This window comes from Verticillium nonalfalfae, assembly GCF_003724135.2.
Source record: "Verticillium nonalfalfae strain VnAa140/NRRL 66861 chromosome Unknown scaffold_2, whole genome shotgun sequence".
Taxonomy (NCBI): domain Eukaryota; kingdom Fungi; phylum Ascomycota; class Sordariomycetes; order Glomerellales; family Plectosphaerellaceae; genus Verticillium; species Verticillium nonalfalfae.
This window is the reverse complement of record NW_021167227.1, coordinates 1-19,360: the sequence shown is the minus strand read 5'-3', so window position 1 is coordinate 19,360 and position 19,360 is coordinate 1. Positions and strand designations below refer to the sequence as shown.

Below are 19,360 nucleotides of genomic sequence, written 5' to 3'. Positions count from 1 at the left end.
TCCGGTAGGACTGTCATTGGGCCGTATGTTGAGGAAATGGGTGTAGACCGGAGGAGGGCTGTGAATTTTGGCGTCGGCTGTTTCCAGGTCTCCGTGTCATGCATAGAGTCGAGCCGAGTAGGCTTCAGATTTGATGCCGTCATGATGCTGGGGGCTTCTTGTTATATCATCGTCTGTCGACATGCTCAAGGCTCTTGACCACTTCACGGGGATCTCCGCTGGTTGGTTGCACCGTGGAAGAACGGAACAGTGGATGAATAGTATGCTTCTAGAATTTTCTTCTCGCGCGGGAAAACTCTTGATGACGAAGTCCATGTATGTGAAGCAGGAGTGATGTCTTGAAGCTGTCAACCGGAGCTATGCATATGCCCAAGATGCCCCACCAGTTTGCCCCACTGCCCATTCAAGAGCACACACAGTACCTAGGTACCTGTCGAGGACCACAGAGCCCCTCCACGGATGATGGGGAGCTCCAACTTCAACCTCAACCTCAACATACCTACCTTGGTCTATCAACCACCAACACCGCACTGCGCCTAGCAACACCACCGACCATGGCCCAGCCAAAACCCCCCTTCGTCTTCCCCCGCGAATACTCCTTCCCCCCCTTCTTCACCCGCCAGACAAACCTCACGACCCACCACGCCCAGCTCGAGAAATGGTCCGCCCTCATCCTCGCCTACACGCAGCACCACCGCATCTTCAAGCTGACGCCCCCCTCGGCCGCCTCGTCCTCGGCCGCAGCAGCGGACCCCAGCCTCCTGCCGGCCGCCGCGACGGCCAACACCACCCACCACAACACGGACGACCTCTTCCACAACAAGACGCTCAACCGCCGCCTCGGCCCCGCCGACGCGCGCGAGGTCCTCGACGCCATGCGCCGCGACGGCCGCGCCGAGACGGTCGCCCGCGACGGCGACGCCGTCTGGGTGTACTGGCGCACGCCCGAGGAGTGGGCCGCCCTCGTCGAGGCGTGGGTCGACGACACGGCGCAGAAGGGCGTCGTCGTGACGCTGTATGAGCTGACCGAGGGGGACACCTCCCTCGGCACGGGTGCGTCCTTTTTCTTCTTTTTTTTTTGTCTTGACACCTCCTTGGCAGGCAGGCAGGTGGCCTTTTGACAACACACGCTAACGAGGGCCTCGCGGGGGCGGCGGGACACAGAATTCCACGGCATGGACCCTGATCTCCTGCTCAAGGCGCTGCAGGTCCTCGCCAAGCGGGGCAAGGCGCAGGTCTTCGGCCAGGACGACTCGCTCGGTGTCAAGTTCTTCTGAGGGCGAGAAAGCGTCAAACAGGCAGAGCAAAACGGGTCTTCAGAAACGGACGTGCTTGGGAACGACATGTTCAAAATGGTATGACACAATACGGACGTGAACAAAAAAGACGACCGCGCCCATCAGCCCAGGCCTCGTCCATCCCGGAGGGCTGCGCGCAGCCTGCCATGTCCCTACAAACACCTCGACGCCGAGTTCATGCACATGGCCACGTAATCCCACACACACACACACAAACACACACCTTTTTCGCTTGCCCCCCGTCCCCCTTCCCTGTCCCGGTCTCATGATCCTTGCGCAGGCAGATACACACCCCAATTAATGCTTGAAAAAGTTGACGGCGAGATACTTCTCGTCAAACGAAACACGCTGCGTCATGGCCACGTCCAGCAGCCAGTCGGCCGCCACGATCCGCGGCTCCATGTGGCCCCGCTCCGCCATGGCCTCAAACTTGGGCCACAGCTTCTTCTCCTCGGCCGTGTCCGACGTGAGCAGGTACACCGGGTCCGGCGCCGCCCCGCCGTCCTCCTCGGCCGTCGTCGGCTTGATCGTCGTGCCGCTGCGCGCGTTGTACGTCAGGAACTGAGCCCCGTTGGCCTGCACGATGGGCTGGAAGCTCTCGGGCCCGTTGCGGATCCCCGACGTGCAGTAGATGGGCAGCCCGCGCAGGAGGTTGCCGTTGTTGGCGCGCGCGCGCGACACGGCCGTCTGCAGCGGGACGCCAAATTTGGCCTCGTTCTCCTCGTCCACGAGAATGTGGTCCGTCGGATCGGGCGCCATGCCGTCCGTCAGCGCCGTCTCGATAAAGTCGGACGACAGGATGGTGACGCCCTTGGCGAGGGTGCGGAGGAACTTGACGGTGCGGACCATGAAGGGCGCCGCCAGGTAGTCGCACGGTTGATTCTCCGAGACGATGTGAATGCCGAGCTCCCGTAGTTTCCTCTGTTCCCAGGTCAGCACGCCCCATCAAAATACAAGAGCACATCTCGTTCACCCCAGATTTCTCGCACGGGAAAAACTCACCTTTTCGACGTCCTCCTTGTGCTTGTCGTTGAGCCATCGCGAGAACCCCGTCAGCATGACCTTGATGACGCCGTCAGGCTTCGACGACCGCCGCCTCTTGGCCGCGCGCTTCTCCGCCACCTCGTCATCATCCGCCTGCGCCGGGCTCGACGTCCGCGCCTCCTGGTCGCGATCGAGCATGTCGGCCGCGCGCTTGCCGCCCCACATGCCGTCCTTGCTCTTGCGATTCTTCTCCTTCTCGTACAGCGCAATGTCGGGCGCGATGCGCTGCAGGTTGCTCAGCGCCTTGCTCTTGGCGCTGCGGCCGCCGGTCGACCTCGCTGTCGGTGTCTCGTTCTCCTTGCCGCGCACGGGCATGTTCCGCGCGGGCGTAGCGAACGGCTCTTCCCCCGGCGGCGCCGACACGCCAAACTGCTTCCGCGTCTTCTCGGCGTACTCGTCCGCCTCGTCCTGCAGCACGTCAAAGTCCCGGTGCTCCTGACGGCCGATGACGGCGCCCTCGGCGGGGCCGCTCTTGTAGGCGTTGTCCTGGGCGGCGTCCAGGATTTTGCGCTTCTTCGCGGCCCGCGGCGACGACTTGCGGACCGCCGCGCCGCCGGGGTAGAACTTGTCGCGCAGCTGCGCCTCGTCGAAGAAGGTCTGGCCGATGATCTCGCCGAGGTTGGTCCGCGGCGGAAAGTGCGCGTACTTGCCCACGGTGACGGGCTGCTTTTCGCACTTGGCGTAGCTCTCCTCGATCCACAGGTGGTTGATCGTCTCGATGCCCCAGTCCTTGGCGGCCTCGTACTTCTCGCTGCTGTCGCGGGCCGTGATGAGATGCGTGTTCTCCGTCTTCATCGTCTTGGTATACGTGGCACCGCAGGCCTTGATGAGATTCTCGAGGTAGATGCGGGACTCTCCGCCGTAGTTGGAGACGCAGATGCGCAGGTCCTGGAACCCGTCGATACCGCCCCGGGGTACGGGGTAGTGCAGCAGGCGGCGGAGTGGGGACGTCCACTCGTTGCGCGAGATGAGGTGCATCAGCCACGCCAGGTTGCCGACATCCTTGCCGAGCTGGGCGGCTCTGATGTAGTCTGGACCGTCGCGGTACTGGCAGATGTACATGTCGCAGTCCTCGACCTCGGCGACCATTTCGCCGCCGCCCTGCGTGATGCGCGAGCGGCATATGGCGTGGGCCTTTTTGGTGATGTTGAGATCGCTCGAGATCATGACGGCCTTCCCTTGAAAGATGATGGACGGCTCGACGTGTCCCTTGACGGGCGGGAAGCTCTCGGGGCTGGGATTCGCGTCGGTGGCGCCCTCGAGGTTCTTCGTCTCGGGGAAGCCAATCTCGTCGCTGGGGTCGGCGAGGAGGATCTCGGGATCCGGCAGGAGGTAGGGCGTTTCGTCGATGCGCTTGCCGAGCTTGAAGCAGTCCTCGAACCTGTGAACGTCATGAGCGTGATGCGTCCGGGGAGGAAAAAGAGGGAGGGGTAAAAGGACGCCTTTCTGCGAGACGACTCTTTTCCGTACCAGTGTGGCAGCACGATTTTGACCTTGAGCTGCTTCTGCACGGCCGTCTGACACTTGGGATGGTCCATGGTCAGGGCGCAAATGTGCGTCGTCAGGCGCGTAATGTCGGGCGACTCCATGCCGCCGAGGGCCAGGGTGGCGCCGATGATGGTCTCCTTGTCAATGACGGGCAGGTCGGCGCACGACAAGGTGACCTGGGAGAAGATCATGCGGGGGTCGGGCGAGTGCGGGCGGACCTGGGCCTGCTTGCCGCGATGCAGCGACGAGGAGATCCACTGGTGGGTGACGACGGGGATCATGTAGGCTTGGCTGTCGGTGAACTGCTTGAAATCGATCGTGTTGGAGATGATGTGGGTGACGTTCTCCTCGATGCGAATGGAGCCATCTTCGGCCGGTTCCAGGACGGTGCCGCCATGCTTCTCGAGGATCTGGGTGAAGGAGCCGATCTGGGTCGGTGTGAGCAGCGAGCTCGGGACAAAGGCGAACGTGCATTCGCCAAAGAGGGGTGCCATGGCGGAGAGACAACAGAGGGCGACGATCGATGCCTGGAAGATTGCCAATGGCAGGACGTCGAGAGGTTGAGGGCGTGGTCAGGCCGTTTGTGTCGCGATGCGGATGATGGGCAGGAGGGAGGGTGAGAAAAAAAAAATACCGTCTCGGTACATGCAGCAGCAGGGTCAAGGCGAACGAATTGATTGCTGTCACGCTCGCTGGGCTGCCTTGCGTCGAGGTCTGACAGGGGACGGCATGGATTTGTTTAGGCGACGACGCGGTGGAAATGGGGCCTGGACCGTGTTCGTGCCAGCGGGGCGCGGCGCGACGCGAAAGTCGAGGCGGGTGGTCACGTGGGTGATGAGTGGCACTTACACTTGGTCCCTGTGGTCTGGGTGGTTCCAGTGGTCCCTTGAGGTGGTTTCTACAGGTGGTTTCTACAGGTGGTTCCTACAGGTGGTTCCTACAGTGGTCCCTTGAGGTGGTCCCTGTGGCCCTTACCGCGGCGCTTTGCAGCCCTTCTGTCCGTCTGCCCCTCTGCCTTCTTCCCCTGGCTGTGCCTGGCCTGGCGCGGTACGTCCCCTTTCCAGGGGCACCCGCAGCCCGCGAACCAGAACTCTGGAAAAATCGGACCACACCATCCCATGTGACGCGTCTCCAGCCTTGGATGGCTTCATCTGGTGCTGTAACAAAGATGTACTTCTGCAGCATAGACCATGGACAGATGTACATGTACAGGCAAAGTCGACACCATCACGTGAATGATTTTTCAATCCTTTATCGTATGCTCATCGTTTGCGAGTACGAAGCATCCAGAATCGATTTGCATACTGTATCACCGTCTGAAGCCAGTGGCTAATCCATTGATAGCCTTGATCACGCATCGCATCTGGGTCCCGCAAGCTGCATGCCATGCATCTACACGTCCGATCGAGCCAAGTGCCCATGATGCTCCAGTTCCGCCGGCCGAGCCGTGTGGCATTTCATAACGCCGTGTGGCTTCCACAAACGCAACCGCTCGGGTTCTTCGCTCGTACTACCCAAAGATGAATTCCACTCGACATGCAGAATCCCAGCGCTCGTGTCCGGACCCCTTGGACGTCTGCGCCACCGAGGCCCTGGACCCCGGCGCCCAAGCTTTCTGCTGCCTCCCCCTCCGAAACCCTGAACCCGAATGCGAGCCTCAACTTTTGCCCGCCCTCACATAGACCGCCTTGCCAGCCTCGAGCCACCTCCGCTTGCCCTGCCGATTTGGCTCTTCCATTCTTTCCGTCTCCTTGCGTTGAAGCGATTTCTTGTGATACCCCCGGAAAGAGGAAAGGAATACGCCCAGAAGGAGGAAAAGAAATTACCCCCAGAAAGAGGAGAGGGAAAAAAAAAAGGCAGTGAACAATGGCTGCACCACCTTGGAGCAAGGCCCAGACCCACGAGCAATTCTTCGTCCTCATCACAGGCGCAAACAGGTACGTTCCCCATTTGCGTCACGGCCTGACGACCCCAAAGCTTCGACGCAACAAGCCCAGCAGTGCTGACGTGCCAACAGTGGCATCGGGTTCGGTACGGCAGAGCGCATCATTGACGAATTCCTCGCCTCCCGCTCTCTTTCCTCCCACCTCATCCTCATCCCCACGACCCGCGACCTGCGCAAGTCCCGGGAGACGGTCGAGTCCCTTCGAACCCACCTCCACAAGACGGCGACGACCTCGAAAGCCCTCGCCGCCCGCGCCGGCCCCTCCTACAAGCCGCAGGACACCATCGACCGCGTCCACCTGCTCAGCGTGCAGCTCGACCTGCTCGACCTGCGGAGCCCCTATGCCGTCGCCCGCCAGCTCGTGCACGGCACCGTCGGCGACCCCACCGACGCCGACAACACCCAGTACAAGGTGCCACGCCTCGACGCCGTCATCCTGAACGCCGGCATCGGCGGCTTCAAGGGCGTCGACTGGTTCAAGCTGGCATGGCGCTTCCTCACCCGCGGCATCGTCTACATGTGCTGCTTCCCCGACTACAAGATTGCCATCCCGGGTCTCTTGGCGCCCCAAAAGCCGGCTCACCCGGATGAGGTACACAAGCCCCCCCCTCTCCCCTCTTTCCCCTTGCCGTCGATGTCCTTCCTGAAGAGACGAGCTGACACATCCGTGCACAGCCCGCCCCTCCGCCCGTGGGCCAGGTCTTCTGCGCCAACGTCCTCGGTCACTACATCCTGACACACGAGCTCATGCCGCTCCTGAGCCGCGACGCCGCGACCGACGGCGACCTCCCCGCCGGCCGCATCGCCTGGACGAGCAGCATCGAGCCCGTCAGCGAGTCGCTCGACCTCGCCGACTTCCAGGGCATCCGGAGCCTGGACCCCTACAGCAGCTCCAAGCGCATCACCGACCTCCTCGCCCTAACCTGCCGGCTGCCGGCGGCGCAGCCATACGCCGCGGGCTTTTTCCAGGTGTCCGCCGACGCCGACGACGACTCGTCCCCCGAGACGAAGACAAAGACGAAGACGAAGACGAAGACGAAGCAGGGCCCGAAAGCAGCGGGGCCGGGCCCGAGGAAGACGCCGCCGTCCATGCTCGTCACCCACCCGGGCATCGTCCACAGCACCTTCTTCCCCGTGCCGGGCTTCCTCGTGTCCCTCTACTGGCTGGCCCTGCTGCTCGCGCGCTGGTGCGGCTCGCCCTGGTTCCCCGTCGACCGCTACCGCGGCGCCAAGGCGTCCGTGTGGGCCGTGCTGCAGGACGACGACGAGCTCGCCGAGCTCGACGCCTGCGCCATCAAGTGGGGGTCCGCCGCCGACGCCCGCGGCCGCACCTACGTCAAGAAGACCGAGGTCGAGGGCTGGGGCTGGGAGGGCCGCGTCGAGGACGACGACGCCCTGCGCAAGGACCCGGCCGTCGGCGTGCTGCGCAAGCTGCGCGGCCGCCGCCCCACCGCCGTCGTGCTGACGAGGGAGGCGCGCGAGGCCTTTGAGGAGACGGGCGCGCGGTGCTGGCAGGAGATGGAGAGGTTGCGCGTCTTCTGGGAGGCGAGGCTCGGCGTGCGCGATGGGGCGGCTGGGCCTGGCGCTGCCAGTGGGCATGGTGCCAGCAGGTGAACGGCTGCGGCAAGGAAAGGTGTTGGCGAGGAAGGCTTGGCCACCTGGTTGCCCCTGGTAGAGGTACGGCTGGTAGAGGTATGGCATTGCACGAGGAAGATGACGAGAAATCCGCAGAGTCAACAGAAGGACGGCAGCAGCGAGCACTTGGGGCATATACAGGGTATTTTTTTACTTATATAATAGCTAATTAGATCAACAACGTCATCCTTTCCCCTTGGGCTGGCCTGTCGGACAAAATCCATTCTCAAATCAACCCCCGAAACACATCGGCTCACGCCGACGACAACGCCGCCGTATCTGATCGAACGCGCCTGAGGCTGACTTTGTCGGCGCGGCCAAAGAGACCGAGGCACAGCGGCAGCGGCGCGATGAGCACGGCGACGACGGCCTGGAAGATGAGGGCCTTCTTCATGTGCAGCGGCGGGTCGGCCTCGGGGCCGGCCTGCAGGGCGTCGGAGATGAGGATGAAGCAGCCGCCGAGCAGCTGACCGCCGGCCCAGGCGATGACGCTCGTGACCTCGGGGCTGATGGGGTGGCTCATCTCGGAGAGGAGCTCGAGGGCGACGGGGACGAGGGCGAAGCTCGCGGCGCCGAGGAGCGAGAGGATGGCGTAGGGCCCGGCGACGCCGCGCGTCTCGGGCATCCAGACAAAGGCGAGGTAGGCGATGGCGATGATGGGGACGGCGCACTTGATGGACAGCAGGAAGGCCTTTGTGCGGTCGAGGATGGGCGACGTGACGGCGGCGACGACGAGGCCGACGACGATGAGGAGGGCGCCGCCGATGCCGGCCTCGTCGTCGGAGAGGCCGTAGGGGTTGAGCATCTGGTTGAGCAGCGACGAGCACGAGTTGAAGAAGCCGACGTAAAAGGCAAAGGGGATGAGCAAGAGCCAGAGCTCGAGGGAGCGCGAGGCGGTGCGCAGCGAGGCCATGAGGGGCAGCTTGGACGTCAGGGCCGAGGCCGAGGCCGGCGTCGGCGGTGCGGCGGGGACGAAGAAGGCGGGCAGCGCGCAGACGGACGACTTTTTTGGAGGGGGGATTTTGTCAGCATGACTGGGCGTGTCGGATGCAGAGGGAGGAACTCACAATGATGGAGACGTAGAGGACGCCTTGGGACATCTGCGACGGCTTCTCGACCATGAAGGGCACCACGAGCTGACCGATGGCGGCCCCGAAGGGGTTCGCCAAGCTCATGAGAGCAGTGGCGCCGACACGTCCACGGTTCGAAAACCACAGGTCCGAGTACCGAGTCGGCGCCGCCAGGACGAAGGGCTGGGCGAGACCGGTCAGGATCTGGCCAAACATGACGACACCGTAGGTGCCCCCTTTGCTGGAATGCGATCCAGCGTAGCGCACCCAGTTGCCGACGAGCACGAGGGCGGCGGCGACCATGATGGAGAGCTTGGGCCCCATGTGCAGGACCTTGATGGTCACGGGCGAGATGACGACAAAGGAGAAGAGAAATGCCGTCGAGAGCCAGTTGATCGACGTCTCGGTCACATTGTAGTACGTTGCGGCGCTCGAGGCGACAGGCGCAAAGGTGAGCCACTACCGCCACGAGGTGCGTCAGCAATTGCTCTTGTATTTCGACAATCGTTCTTCCTGCAGGTGCGGCTCCCTTCTCATTCGCTGCCTTGTCAGGGGAAACGGAGAGACGAGAACGACAAGCTGGTCTCGCCAAGCTGTCGGTTCGACTTGTCACATAGCCTTGCGGACAGCAGCGCAGCTGTAGGGCTGAGAGGTGTGTGTGTGTGTGTGGAATGGAACGACGACGACTTACATCCCAGCTCACAATAATGTTGAGCAATGTCAGCTGCGCGACGCCGAACCAGCGGCGGCGGTAGGTGCGGTAGTCTGTGACCTGGCCGTCGGCGATGCTGTCGCGACCATCACGGTCGAGATCGAGGTCCTCCTTTTGGACGGCGGACGACTGGGTGGCGCGCAGCTGGAGCTCGATGGTTTCGCTCTTGTCGGCAAGACTCAGCGAATTGTCGCTGTGACGGCCTGGAGCGGCGGCCATCTTGTCGTCTGGCGTCGTGGGATTGTTGGCGGAAGAAGTCACGATGGCATTGTCGTCTGAGGGGGGTTGATGTTGGGGACTGGACGTGAGGAGACCCATGGTGCCTGCGACGATGCGAAAGCGAAGAAGCCCACTGTACTGAGTTTCGTCCAGGGGACACGCTGGGGGTGGATCTTTCAGGGGACCTGCTAGCGGGTCTCGTGCCAGTGCTATACTTGTTCCCTAGGTGGACCTAAGCAGGAACCTAGGCAGGACCGAGGGATGGGGTCCCGTTCGTAAGGCGTGACAAGCTTTGATGGTAGGACAAGGGGAGCAATGCGAGAGGGGGCAACACGATGCACCTGTCGAGCAGTGTCCTCACGCGACAGAGTTTGGGTGTTTGTCCGGAAAACTCCGAAACCGAAACACAAACAGAGCAGAATTCTCGACCTAAACATTCAAAGGTGAATCGAAGAGAAAAAGGGGGGGGGGAGATGGCGGGTAAATAAGACAAGGGAAATCTTGGATGATAAGCCCTCTCGCCTACCTACCTACCTGGTAGGTACCCTAACCTACCTACCTTCCTACCTGCGCCGCAAGACCAGACAGACAAACCCTCACCTTTGAACCGACCCTCCCTCCATCAACCCTGGTCACCCCAAGCTTCACCGGCAGCTTCTACTGCTGCTGCTCCTGTCGTTGGGCCCAGTGCCAGACTGTGTGCATCGTTGTGCACCATCCGACCCCCTCACGCGCCCTATCGCCAACCCCAAGGATGCGTCCCCCCCTCACAGCAATCCCAGTCGAGAGCTGTCGCCAAGGTCAGAAGGGTCTAGCTCGTCGCTCGATTTGGACACACGGTCCGTCGACGTCGCATGGGAACGACGACGAGCCGCGGCATGGCGCTCCATTCTGGGTCGACATGTGGAGAGCCGTTGTTGTCTCTGGATTTGCGGGGGAGAGACAAGGGGGTCATATGGCCTGTCTCGTGCCTCGACCATCTGTACGCCCCCCCCTTCCGGCTGTCGGCACATCTCCTCACGTTCTTGAAACGGACGGTACTGATCGGCGGGTGATGATCGTTGATAAGAGTCAAGAGCCGCACGAGCCGAGGGGGGAGCAAGAAGGGACGGGGTCGACCAGGCCTGCGTCGAATTGGTGTCTCTGAAAGCTATCGTGATTGCGCCTGCGGGAAGTACTCTCCTCAAAACAGCGCCTGCGGAAAGTCACTCTTCTCAAAACAGCCAACATCCTGATCGCTAGACTGACAGACTGTCGGGCGGCAGAGCCCTCTGCCGTGGCACATCCACGTTGTCCTCTGCCTCTGAGGGCTCGAGATCATGTCGTCTCATTGCTCGGGAAGGGCAAGGTTGTATGAAAAGCTGCGTTGATTCTGCAATGCGACAGACTTGCAACCGTCAACTCTCCATGGTGGAGGAGCTTTCATATCTGCGCTTGGGTTGATATGCCATCCGTGTGCCGCGCATACCATGACCGATCTCTCCATCATCATCACGACTCCGAAGCGGCCAACATACCACGCACCCAAGCGTATACAACAGGGTTTCCAAATACTAATCACAGATAGTTTCAGTCTACTTGTGACACTATCCACTTTTCGTTGAGATACTTCCAATAGCTTCATCACATGCGGAAACCCCCATCTTCGACGGTCTCAAGTCAGCCAGCTCATACCACACCAGACTTATGCTGACCAAATTATCAAGCATCAGACTGGCCCCCGACAAAGCTGCTCGCTGGCGGCCCGAGATAACTTGCCTGCAGCCCACCTACATCCACAACAATCTTCTCCAAGTTCAGCTCATTGCTCAAAGGACGGTAGCGTACGACATGAGGTCCAGAAAGGTCACCTGTCAGTGTGAAATCGTGCTGTCGGGTCCAGACTCCGTTCATCACGGCGTCGGCCCAGCCCTTGGGCAGATCGCCTCGCCCAGGACTATTCAGCAGCTGCACGCCCGTGCTCTCGGCATCATCAAACGCAATGTCATACTTGATCGGCGTGTCGGGGCGGACCTCGAGGACAGTGGAGAAATACAGGGTCACGGACACAGCCTTGGGCTCCGAGAACAGGTAAATCGGATACTCGAGGTATGATGCCCCCTCCGGATTCGCCGTCAGCTGAAGAGACACAGATCCGCGCTCCACTCGGCCGAGCTTGGGAAGCTGGCGGTACACCTTGGCCAGCGAGGCATCGAGGTGCGCATCGCCGGCTTCGATCGAGACGATGCCCGCGGCTTCGACGAACGCTCTCTGGTCATCCGGGATCCTGCGGCTGTCTACCGGCAGATGGACTTGCTCAAAGTATCCGGCAACGGACCGCACGCTGATGGGGACCACGCCCTGGAAGTCTTTGGGCGCGGTATCCCAGTTGATCGTAACCTCGACCCGCGCGTCCTGCTTGTCATCGGGCAGCAGTGTGCCGCTCGCCGGAGACGCCTGGATCCAAGACTCGCTGGGCTCAACAGTCCACTCAATCTTCTCGATGCCACGGGCGAAGATCTCGAAGTAGTAGCTCTGAGGCCCGTACGGGCTGAGCTTCGGCAGTGTGAAGCCCGGCACGAGGTTGCCTGTCGAGGGGTGCGTGCGGTCGCACTCTTCGTTTGCCAGCCCCGGCCGGACACCGCCGTGGCCCTGCACGGCTACGCCCACTTGGCCGGCGATGCGCGTCGACTTTCGTCGCGTCTGCACGTAGGAAAGCCCCGTAATCATGTCCCTTGTTGGGGCGTGCCATGTGGTGGGATCGTATCCATAGCGCGGCTGGCACATGATGTGGTTCCACTTGTCGCCGAACCACGGGTTGTCGTGATACTCATCTTCGAGGTCGTAGTCTTCCTGAAACAGATCCAAGACACGCTGGGCCAGAACATTGGTCGTGTTGCGTCTCTGTAGGCCGTAGAGCTGGTTCAGCGCCTGCGTCACCCGCAGCTCGGTGCAGATCCGGGATGCCTTGACTGGGTGGAGGACGAGCTGATACGCGGCCGCTTTCTGGGCATCGGGCACCGCCTGGAAGATCTCCAGAGCCTGTGACTCCAGAGCCTTCCACCGCTGAACGATGGACTCTGCTTCTCGGTTGTGCACGACCGAGAACGTGTCCGTGTCAATGTGCTCGTGACGGCGAAGCCCGACGAGACGATCGTGTCCCGCGAGCACGTCTGCGATCTGCTGCGCATGGTCTGTCCCGAATTCTCGGAGTGCGTATGTCGAAAAGTAGGATGAAATGGCGGAGTGGTCCACCGCGTTGATGTTCCAGGCCAACGACAGTGCAAAGCTGCTCGACGCTTCCATGGGCTTGATGTCGCCAACGTTGAACACCCAGACACGGTCAATCCCGCTGGCATGAGCGGCCTTCAGTTGCTGTTGAACTTTGCCCTACGGAGTGTCAATGTATGCCTCCCAAGCAAAGCGTATCACATGCCGCGCGAACCGACCTGGGGTCTGTCTTACCAAGGAAGTGCAGTGAAGCCACTTGTAGCTTCGCGGATGGCCCACGTACTCAAGATGATAGTATAGCTATCGCTGCGAGTCAGAATCTGGAACTCTCCCAGACACACATGGTACTCAACTTACACCGGCGCCTCCGCTTCTCTTCCTTTCCTCCTCCGTCGGATACCGACGAACGTTGCCAAAGTTGTCGTCGGCAAACAGCAGCGTCACGTCCTCTGGCACCTTCAAGCCCTTCTCGTACATCTGCAACGCCTCCTTGTACAGAGCCATCAGTTCTGTCGGACGGTTAGCGACGTCCCGAGACCGCAGTCTCTTGCGCAAGGCTTGACTCACGCGGCGTCCCGTCTGGCGTCCCGTGCACACGCTCGATCATCTCCCTCTGGCTGTCGAGGACATCTTGCAACGTGCCCTGGGGATCCTCTGCGATCATCTTCTTGTCGCCCTCGCCGCGCATGCCCATTGTGATGACGGATTCATAAGGCTTGGCGCGCTCGATGCCCGTTTCAAAGTGTTCGGCCACGGCCTCCTTGTTCGTCTCCCAAGACCACACGCCCTTGTTGGCGGTTCTCCACTCGGTCATGTCCCGCTGCATGGGCTCGTGGTGAGACGTCGACATGACGATGCCGTACGTGTCAGCGAGGGGCTGGTTCAGAGGGTCATCAGTGAAGAAGGAACTCCCAGGCCAGGGGAAGCCGGACCACATGGCAGGCCAAAGAAAGTTGGCCTATGATGATGATGCATGCTGGTCAGTGACGGAGGATATGAGAAACAAAGGACACGACGCGTGGGGTTCCCTACCTTCATGCGCAGCAGCAGTTCAAAAACGCGCTTGTAGAACTCTGAGCCATAGTTCACGCCGTACTTCTCGTGGACCCATGCGGTGAGGGCCGGTGCCTCATCGTTGATGAAGATGCCGCGGTACTTGACGCTCGGTTCGCCGTGGATCGTGGGCTCAGACACGGCATACACTTGCGAGTGCTTCTTGATGGGAACGTCGGCCCACCAGTACCATCTTTTCTACATGTTAGCCAGAAACATTTTTTTTGTATCTTGCCAATGCGAAAGAAGCAGACAGCAAGACGTCATCTAGATCCCGGGTTCGCACGTACGGTGACACACCAGCCTGCTCGGTCAGGGTATAGCTCGCGAAAATGGCACCGCGCTTGTCGCTGCCCGCGAGGACAAAGACGCGCTTCGCAAAGGACCAGGGGCTGTCCTCGACGTGGGTTGAAAACGTCTCCCATTTGCCCTCGAGCGACCGAACCCGCTGCGTGCCCTCTTGGCCGAGCTCCTGGAGGAACTTGCACCTGGCAAGGCTGCCGACGAGGATGACGCCGTCCACGGCGCTCTGCCCTTCCGTCGTGTTCAGCAATGCGGAAGGCTTGCCAGTGACGGACTCAAGATCGCGGGCCAGGTTCCTGATGGCGATCTGGGTTCCCTCAAACTCGTCCCTGTCAAAAAGGACGGGGAGGCCGGCGAGGTCCAGGGCGCCGTGCGCGGCATCGAAGCCGATGATGGATGTTTCAAACATGGGCGCCGGACGGGGAAACTCATGCACAAATGCGTAAATGCACCCTGACTGTGATCAACGAGAGTTGCTGCAACAAAACAGGCAGCACAATCAGCAACCGATGATTCGTGCCACGGGGACCGACCCTCGACAGGACCACGGGACCGCGGATGATATACCCCGCACTCGTAAGACTTTACCCCGATGGCCGAACAGTTGGGACGGGCATGGCCCGTCCAAGTGCTCTGAAGGAATACCGGTGGACACACGTTGTCTGGGTCGGGCGTCGCGGAGTGAGGAGCTAAGGGCGCCTGCGTGGGCCGAGGCGTTGCCGATACCGGCCGGCGATCCCATCGGCTTCGCCTTGCTTTTGCCGGGCTCCGGAGACCGTGTGCCGACCGAGCAGCACCAGACGAACGAACCAGCCAAACACGCATTTACTCCGTTTCAGTACATCCTGTGCGATGAGCGCAGCAAGATCCATGATGCTTATTGCTTTCATTTCCAACAGGTGTAGGACAAACCCAAGAAATTCGTCGTTGTGTCAGACTCGCCAACCGTTTGATCAGTCGGGCGTCCACGCTTTGTCAAAGCCTTCCGTGCCTGTGCAGTCAGGCGTGTAGGCCTCACTCAGGACATTCGTAGAATGCAGACTCCTCGGTGGACTCATCATGAATTGGTGAAGCCGAATGAGCCAGAAGATTTCTTTTCCTCGAGTCAACGCAAGGCGTTTTAAGGTAGCATCAAAACAGGACACTATGAGAATGCTGAGCCTTGGAGGCAATGCCAGAGAAGCTCGCCTGACGAAGTCGCACCCAGCACATTGTGAACGATGTCACAAAAACAACAAAAGACACGGAGGCTGACCGATTGCACGTACCCACTGATTCTTGACGTCGACCCTAGACCCAGACACGTTGCATCGAAAGCAGCAAAGAGTGTCCAGTTCTGGTCTGTTCCGCCAAGATGGAGCTGCATGTCATTCTAGAAGTGAGCATCATCAGTGATTCGAACCGACATAGCTGCACAGCCGACAGGCTGTATCGATCACGATTTCTGTCCTGCAGACGAAGCGGGTAGAAGAAAACTACACGGCCCAACCCTGTTGGGAAGATGGCCGCCTGGGCCATCACTACGGACTCGGCATGGCTTGCGGCGTTTGGAGGCTGTAGCCTTGACTACTAGGTTCGTGTGTCAAGTTGGAACCAGCTGAATAAGGAGGTCATGGGTATGACTCTCGACCGTTTCGAGGGTATGCTACATCGACTTTGCGAGTGCAACAGGCATAAGACACTTCTTTCGTTGATTCTCCACGTCCGAAACACAGAGTCGTAAGGCAGAGGAATCTATTCTCAGGCGACGCAGTCGTATTTTACACAAGACAACGGCATAACCACGCGACACGCGCCACGCAGCACACTATACAGGGGGGGTTGGAAGAAGCCGCCGTCTCACGATTTCCCGGCTCCCCCAGAGGTCGTAAGAATTCGTTCGTGGGATGGTCAAAATATCATGGTTCCAGGAATCGAGGTGGGGGGGGGGGAGAAGGGTCTTCAGACAGCCAGGCGGATGGGAGCGAGCTGTTTATTTGAGCTTAGACCACAGCTTGGGCGCAGCGCAGGCGGTAGCGCAGTGGGCAAGGTGGAAGACTAAAGATCATGTCAGCAAAGAAAGATTGACCCATCGTCGCGGCAGAAGAGGAAAGACGTACACTCCTCAACGCAGTCCTCCTTGGCACCGCCCTCCTCGTCCTGAGCGGCCGTGACGCGCGCGACGCAGTCGTCGTAGTGGTGCTTGGGGCCGGCGCACTGCTTGGACTCCACACACTCTGCAATCCGGTCAGCGGTCTCCTCTACCTTCGGTCTGGAATGGCATCGTGTGGTTGCAGCGCAGCGTGTGAAGGGGGGAGGGGAGAAAGCGTGCGGGCGGGAGAACCATACCTTCCTCGAGCTTGGTCTTGGGATCCTCGAGCTCCTCCTCCTCCTCCTCTTCCTCTTCTTCCTCCTCTTCCTCCTCAGCCTCGCCCTCCTCAGACTCGGCCTCGGCCTCGGGCTCCTCAGAAGCCTCCTCGTCCTTCGCGGGCTCCTCGTCCTTGGTGCTGGTCTCCTCGGTGGTCTCCTCGGTCTGCATGTGAAAAAAAAGAAAACTCGGTCAGATTCGTCGTCTTCAATGCGTCTCGCACAAGGGACTCGGGACGATGGTATTCGACAATGGACCTCGGCGCTGGCGCGCCGACAGGTCATACGATCGCCCGTCTGCCCGGGAAATATTTTGCGCGCATACCTTCTCCTCAGCCGCGGGCGCCTCGGCCTCGACGGTGCTCCAGGGCGTGACCGCCTCGACGAGGTCTGTGAAAGCGTCCCAGATACCCATTTTCGATTGTTGTGGATTCGTGATGAGCGATTGGCGGTGGTCGGGCGTTGCGTGGTTCCGTCTCTTCGGGGGCAAGGGAATGGAAGAAGTCGGGAGCTTCTCGGTTGGGAGCAGGTTGGAAAAGTGATCATGAATTGAGGGGCTTTGATTGGCCGGGCTGTTGATGCGTCATGACTAAGAGCACGTGACTGCACGAGTGGTCTGAGCTGAGCAAGCAACGCCCAGACACATGTTGACTACAACTTGAATTGCCTGGAAACGCCTAGAGTACAAGGCATTGTAGACACCCACCTCATGCGACTGGGGCAATCGGCAGCTTTCTCACTACAGCATTTTCAATGACTGACATGAAGAAGTCGACGTGCACGCCCGCATTCGCAACGAGGCAGCTCACATGTGCTGACCTTACAAAATGTCCCAAGGCATTGGCAGTTACATACGTGATAGGTGACCAAGCTTGCGATATACAACACCTCGTGCAGAGTCAATTGCGTTCGGTACTATGTGAACTGAACCGCATCACGTCGCATCGAGTAAAGAAGGCTTCCTCCCTCGCTATGTCAGATCTGCCACCATAAAGAAACTGGTCAACGGAACAAATAAAAAAGAACAAGATGCAGTTTGTACCGGCCGGTGTGAATTCTCAAACCCAAAGACTCCAGTCGTAATTCCCATCATGTCTCGTGCGCGATAATGCTCTTCAAATCAATGACAAGCCGCAACGAAGCCCTACGAACGATCAGCGCCGTCCCGTATGTGACTCTCGAGCCGCATGCCGATCTGCTGGGCCTGGGCCTCGTCATAACCTGGTGGCGGCTCATTTGGTCGCTGATTCTGGCTCGCTGAGCTGGCAGATCGTGGCAGTGAAGCAGGCAACGGGGCGCTCAGGTTGGGTGCGCCTGTTGTTCCCTCGGTTCGCGCCTCGTAAGCTGGCAACGGCTCGTCAGGAATGTTGATTGTCTGACCAGTCTCTTGCTGTAGCCGCCTGACGTGCTCCATGCGCTCTTTGAGCTCTTCGAATTTCTGCCCAAACTCAGTGTGCCCGCCCTCGCGGAAGCTGAGCTTCAACTCCAGACGTGGCAGATCCGGCGGAACGCCGCCTCCCGGGCTTGGCCGTACAATGGACGACCAGTACCATGCACCAAAAAGGGGCGAACCAACATGGCTATCCTGACAGTCCAATATCCATGCTTGGAACGACTTGAACTCTTCGGTTGGTTTTGAAGGGATATAGATCACCTGGTAGAGACAAGAGATTAGCTCAACGTCGTTTTTTAAGGAATGGACAGACTAGAATACGTACTCGTCTCGTAGTAATGTAAGCGGTGCCATCGGCGCTCTTGTGTGAAAATGGCGTTCGGCCTTGCTGAAGGGCTTTCGGGACACTCAATTCGAGACTGATCTTATTCGTCCTATGCCTTATGCGTTCGTTGTCCAGGGGAATAATGTTGCCATTGTCCCTGATCATGACCCAACTAGACTGATGATTAGAATTCAAGCTGGCCTGCGCAAGTTCTCGTTCCCTCTGCACCCTCCGTGCAATGTGATATGCGTGCTGCTCTTGAAGATACTGGTCTGTCATGTTGAAGATGGTGTGGCCAACTCTGTGCTGAAGCAGCTTAGGCGGGGAAGGACGGGCCCGTGGCCGGCTGGTCGACGGCGGGGTATCGCGAGATGCCGGAGAATGTCCTGGATGTTGAGGCTCGAGCAACTTGGCGTGCAGTGAGAGGGGGGGAGATGGTGCTGTTGAAGGACGGGAACCGCGGGGGCGTCGGCGGCGACGGCGGCTGCGACGACGACGACGACGGCGACGGCGACAGCGGCAAGGAGGAAGCAGAGAAGGCTGGACAATTTGGAACAGGGGCGGCGGGTATGGCAGGGACGTACTTTATTGACATTTTGAAGGTGGAAGGTTCTGCGACAGAGCTTCCCCTAGCAGCTTGTTTGTAGCCAGCCGGGCCAGCCAACGAATCGAGCGGGCGGCAGGAGAAGGGCGCCAGTACACTGTGGACTGTGGATTGTGGGCAGCGAAGCTTCGGAGATCCCAGGTTATGCTAGTGGTGGGGTGGGGAACTGGCCGCAAGTTGCAAGGCCACCTGGTACTGGGTTCTGGATGCCGGCTGCTGGGTTCTGGGTGTTGGGTGCTGGGTGCTGGGCGCTGGGCGTAGAAGCTGTGACCTGCCTTGACTTGTTTTGACTTGGGAAGCGAGACGGGGGGACGCAGATGGATGCAGGTGCAGACTGTAGTAGGCCCGCAGGTAGGAGAGGAGGGAAGAGGGGGGGGTAAGAGAGAGGCAAGTGGAGGAGGCCAGCCGAGACAGTACTAGACCAAGCGAGCCAAAGGATGAACAGGACGATAGAAGGTGGATGCTCCAAGGAGACGGACGAGGACGACGCCAGACGAGGCGAGAGATCGGGCTTCGGGCGGGCTGCGACGGGGCTGTGGTTTCTGGTCAAGCAGCGGCAGCTAAGAGAAAAAGTGGCTGGGATGGCAAATCCACAAGCCAGTAGGTAATGGCGAGTGGGGGACGTATTGCGACAGTGTACGTTATTGTTCGCCGTTCGTCGAGGTGTGTGTGGATGGATGTCCAGGGTGTGTGAGGGGGGGGAGGGGGGGGGGGG

The 19,360-nt window shown here is 60.0% G+C and overlaps 7 protein-coding genes across 7 annotated transcripts; 2 read left to right on the top strand and 5 right to left on the bottom strand.

Annotated features, from left to right (window-relative positions):
• Positions 1 to 554: 554 nt before the first annotated feature.
• D7B24_003421 (uncharacterized protein) lies at positions 555 to 1,277 on the top strand (the record flags this gene model as incomplete). Its single annotated transcript, XM_028637612.1, has 2 exons — positions 555 to 1,053; positions 1,165 to 1,277. The coding sequence occupies 2 exons, from the start codon at positions 555 to 557 to the stop codon at positions 1,275 to 1,277; spliced, it is 612 nt and encodes a 203-aa protein (XP_028499168.1).
• A 318-nt stretch (positions 1,278 to 1,595) lies between these two features.
• Positions 1,596 to 4,324, bottom strand: D7B24_003420 (uncharacterized protein; the record flags this gene model as incomplete). Its single annotated transcript, XM_028637611.1, has 3 exons — positions 1,596 to 2,219; positions 2,301 to 3,723; positions 3,813 to 4,324. 3 exons carry the CDS (start codon positions 4,322 to 4,324, stop codon positions 1,596 to 1,598), a joined length of 2,559 nt encoding a protein of 852 aa, XP_028499167.1.
• Positions 4,325 to 5,696: 1,372 nt separating this feature from the next.
• Positions 5,697 to 7,389, top strand: ERG27 (3-keto-steroid reductase; the record flags this gene model as incomplete). Its single annotated transcript, XM_028637610.1, has 3 exons — positions 5,697 to 5,767; positions 5,848 to 6,367; positions 6,451 to 7,389. The coding sequence occupies 3 exons, from the start codon at positions 5,697 to 5,699 to the stop codon at positions 7,387 to 7,389; spliced, it is 1,530 nt and encodes a 509-aa protein (XP_028499166.1).
• Positions 7,390 to 7,663: 274 nt separating this feature from the next.
• Positions 7,664 to 9,510, bottom strand: D7B24_003418 (uncharacterized protein; the record flags this gene model as incomplete). The annotated part of the gene is made up of 3 exons (XM_028637609.1): positions 7,664 to 8,413; positions 8,478 to 8,939; positions 9,172 to 9,510. The coding sequence occupies 3 exons, from the start codon at positions 9,508 to 9,510 to the stop codon at positions 7,664 to 7,666; spliced, it is 1,551 nt and encodes a 516-aa protein (XP_028499165.1).
• A 1,228-nt stretch (positions 9,511 to 10,738) lies between these two features.
• On the bottom strand, positions 10,739 to 14,386 carry D7B24_003417 (uncharacterized protein; the record flags this gene model as incomplete). The annotated part of the gene is made up of 7 exons (XM_028637608.1): positions 10,739 to 10,783; positions 11,185 to 12,780; positions 12,856 to 12,921; positions 12,979 to 13,130; positions 13,189 to 13,579; positions 13,654 to 13,867; positions 13,965 to 14,386. 7 exons carry the CDS (start codon positions 14,384 to 14,386, stop codon positions 10,739 to 10,741), a joined length of 2,886 nt encoding a protein of 961 aa, XP_028499164.1.
• A 1,563-nt stretch (positions 14,387 to 15,949) lies between these two features.
• Positions 15,950 to 16,738, bottom strand: D7B24_003416 (uncharacterized protein; the record flags this gene model as incomplete). Its single annotated transcript, XM_028637607.1, has 4 exons — positions 15,950 to 16,014; positions 16,077 to 16,193; positions 16,306 to 16,489; positions 16,649 to 16,738. The coding sequence occupies 4 exons, from the start codon at positions 16,736 to 16,738 to the stop codon at positions 15,950 to 15,952; spliced, it is 456 nt and encodes a 151-aa protein (XP_028499163.1).
• A 729-nt stretch (positions 16,739 to 17,467) lies between these two features.
• D7B24_003415 (uncharacterized protein) lies at positions 17,468 to 18,320 on the bottom strand (the record flags this gene model as incomplete). The annotated part of the gene is made up of 2 exons (XM_028637606.1): positions 17,468 to 17,977; positions 18,042 to 18,320. The coding sequence occupies 2 exons, from the start codon at positions 18,318 to 18,320 to the stop codon at positions 17,468 to 17,470; spliced, it is 789 nt and encodes a 262-aa protein (XP_028499162.1).
• Positions 18,321 to 19,360: the final 1,040 nt, after the last annotated feature.